Source organism: Prosopis cineraria, unplaced genomic scaffold, assembly GCF_029017545.1.
Source record: "Prosopis cineraria cultivar Desert tree isolate PC_DT_omini unplaced genomic scaffold, ASM2901754v1 PC4, whole genome shotgun sequence".
NCBI lineage: Eukaryota > Viridiplantae > Streptophyta > Magnoliopsida > Fabales > Fabaceae > Prosopis > Prosopis cineraria.
In genome coordinates, this window is record NW_026555335.1 from 2,549,143 (window position 1) to 2,552,087 (window position 2,945).

The 2,945-nt window shown below is 40.3% G+C and overlaps 1 protein-coding gene across 1 annotated transcript; it reads left to right on the plus strand.

Annotated features, from left to right (window-relative positions):
- The first annotated feature begins 907 nt into the window (after window positions 1-907).
- On the plus strand, window positions 908-2,312 carry LOC129309920 (uncharacterized). The gene has a single exon (XM_054951679.1). The coding sequence runs from the start codon at window positions 1,187-1,189 to the stop codon at window positions 1,760-1,762; it is 576 nt and encodes a 191-aa protein (XP_054807654.1). The 5' UTR covers window positions 908-1,186; the 3' UTR covers window positions 1,763-2,312.
- Window positions 2,313-2,945: the final 633 nt, after the last annotated feature.

The window sequence follows — 2,945 nt, forward strand, 5'->3', positions numbered from 1 at the left end:
GTTAGGTAGAAGGTGTAAAGTATATGAACCTTGGTGATGCTGGTACGCCAAAAACAGTGAACCGAAATCGCCTAATGGAAAGTGGTTATCTTAACCTACTTTTTTTCATGCAAACATGTTTAATGATTCATTGGTAATTTGATCTAATCTTATTAAAAATGTATTATGTCAATTCATTTAATTTATGGAAAAGTCTACTTATGAATTAAACCGTGAATGAAAAGTTAATTCAAATTACAAAATAATAAATACTGCATAAATTGATTTTTTTTACGTCAGACAATCACTCTTAAAATTAAAATTAAAAATAAATGCAAAGTAGCGAATATATGAACGAAGAAGATGTGGTAACATTAGTTTAAAAAAAAAAATCCGTAGATTATACAGTGAAAGTCTCATCTGGACCCTATCAAGGAAGCCGTGGATTTCTCTCCTCTATTTTTTTTACTTTCCATTGTAAATTAAACTATTTAAATTTAATTTTTATTTTTAAAAATTATTAAATTTAAATTTTTAAATTCATATAAATTTCTACGGAAAAAATTTAACTGTACAAAAGATAGAGGGCACTGAAAAGGACAACTAACCCAGCACATATGACGGCGTTACCTCATGACTGTAAGGTGCAGAGGTGAGGTCGAACACGCTGACGCCGTTATAACAGACATCGTATTCGAAGGGCCCCAGGGACACGCCCTTCCAGGAAAAGCCAAGGTGGACCAGGTCAAGTCATTGAGCCACGTGTCCCCTGATCACTCAGAATGAGCCTGCTGTCTCTTACCATTTCTCTTTCTGTAACAAATGTCTATCTTCACGCGTCAACGAGGGAAGGTCGGTGGCAACCCGCCCCCCACCCGACCCCGCTTTGTCTCTTTCCCCTTCTCCTATATATCACCCTCCCCACCATTGCTTTTTAACATTGCAGCTTCACATAAGCCATCTTCATCCACGTCTTTTCAAACACCCAACTTCCTCCTTTTTCCCTGCGAGGAGGAGGAAGAGAGAAGTAAGGGTTTCGTAGGAACAAGGGCTACGCCTTCACGAAGAAGAAGCAGAATCCGGCACTTCCATTTTCTTTTTTTCTTTTTCTTACGAAAACAAACAAGATCTGCGCTTGCGCTTTAATTAGGATTTGAGGATCATCCTGTTTTCATTTTTTTTTCGTTGAATTAAATAATTACCTGCCATGGCGACGGAGGTTTTGCGACCTCAGGACTGCTTGGTCGAACGGATTAGGGGTCCTCCGGCAGTGTTTTCCAGGCGGAGGAATTATGGGGGTTACTGTAATTACAATAACTACGTACCAAACTCCCGACCTTCCCGGAAACCATCGACCAGACCTGAGAGGCAGGACCAGAGGAAGCGGGTTGTAGTTTCGAGCCAGCCGGTGCCGGAGCCGTTGGTCTCAAAGAAATTGAGCTCCGATGATTCGAAGATGGCGAAGGGGAGCGGTTTGGTGATGGAAAAAGTGACGATTCTCAGGAGAGGACAATCCTTGGATTCAACGATTAAGAGCGAGGTTTTGAAGACGGAAAGCGAGGAATTGGTGGTTTGTGGAACGCAGAGATTGGGTCCGGATCCAGAAATGGTTCCGAAGCAGATTCGTATCGTGAAGAGCGACGTGTACGCAGGATCGGCGTTTGCGGTGTCTCCGGCGCCGAGCGCGCTTCCTCTTCCATCTTTTTCGAAGAAGCAGCAGCTCTCAGCGGCCGTTGATGACTCTGCCACGCGAGATCTGAGGCGTCTCCTCCGACTCGAATGATATGGATCTGGTTGAAAATCGGGTTGAATGATCCGAAGAAAATAAATATTTCCTTGTGATTTCACTCCCTCTCATCATTATCTTCTTCTTCGTTAAGTCGAGCGTCATCTTCGCCACGTTCCTCCCAGATCGAAGGTCTGATCCGACTGTGATTTTTTTAAACGGAAGGGCAGATCTGAAACTGGGAAAAAGTAGGGGCGAAAACGTGAACGAGCTTGAAATAGGTGTGCTTGTATGTTGTATCATTATCATCATCTATCAGGGGTCTGCTATGTCTAGTACGGTTAGTCTTGGTAATTTAGGTTAAATCTATGAATTGTGATAGGACGAAAAGGTTGTTGAAAAAAAAAGAAAGAGAGGAGGGGGTTGATTTGTAAAATCCAGAAAATGTTAGGTTTGGTTTATGCGGGCGTAAATAAAGGTGGGATTGATTTTTTTTTTTTTTTTTGGGTGTTCCCCTGTTCTGTATCCGCCAATGCGTTGTGCCTTTTGTTTGTAAAGATAAAAGAATAACAATAGACAGTTTCCATTCGCATTTACTATGCTTTAACGAGTATCTTGATTATTAAATATACTTATTTAAACTTAAAGAAATTTGTTTTGAGTGAATAATTTTTATATAGGAGTATGATTCATTGTGCTATTGAAATGAAACTAAGGATATTAATATAATTTTAGGTCAAGTTTCATTTTTGTCAAAGAATTCGAGAAGCAGCCAGTACTTTATAAGTATTGGTAATTAGTAATTAGACCCTGCTGTTAGATGTCAAAATTATTCGTCATTTGTGGCCAGGTGGAGCCCGGTCATTAGAGTTTGATTTCTTGCATTCTGCTTTGCCACCACCCATGAATCCAAATCATCAAAGCCTGAGAAACCATCTTCCTTCCAGTGAAACCATCTAAACGGGAAGCTTTGGACAAGTATCCTCTTTCTCGATCGCCGTGTAAATCGCATCTGCCTTGATGCGCGTCGTGCTTGTCTGGACACTGGATCAATTTTTTGGGCGAAAATCGTGGTTTGGGTGAAAAACACCCAAACAACATCATTTATTCTTTAATTGATTATTTGTGGCAACTCCTCCAATTCAATTTGTCGTTAGAATATTAATTACTCGTCAAAAATTTTCACCTGCCAATAATATTATCCTTAGTTTGTGCTACACAGCTACGTATATTCCTTCAT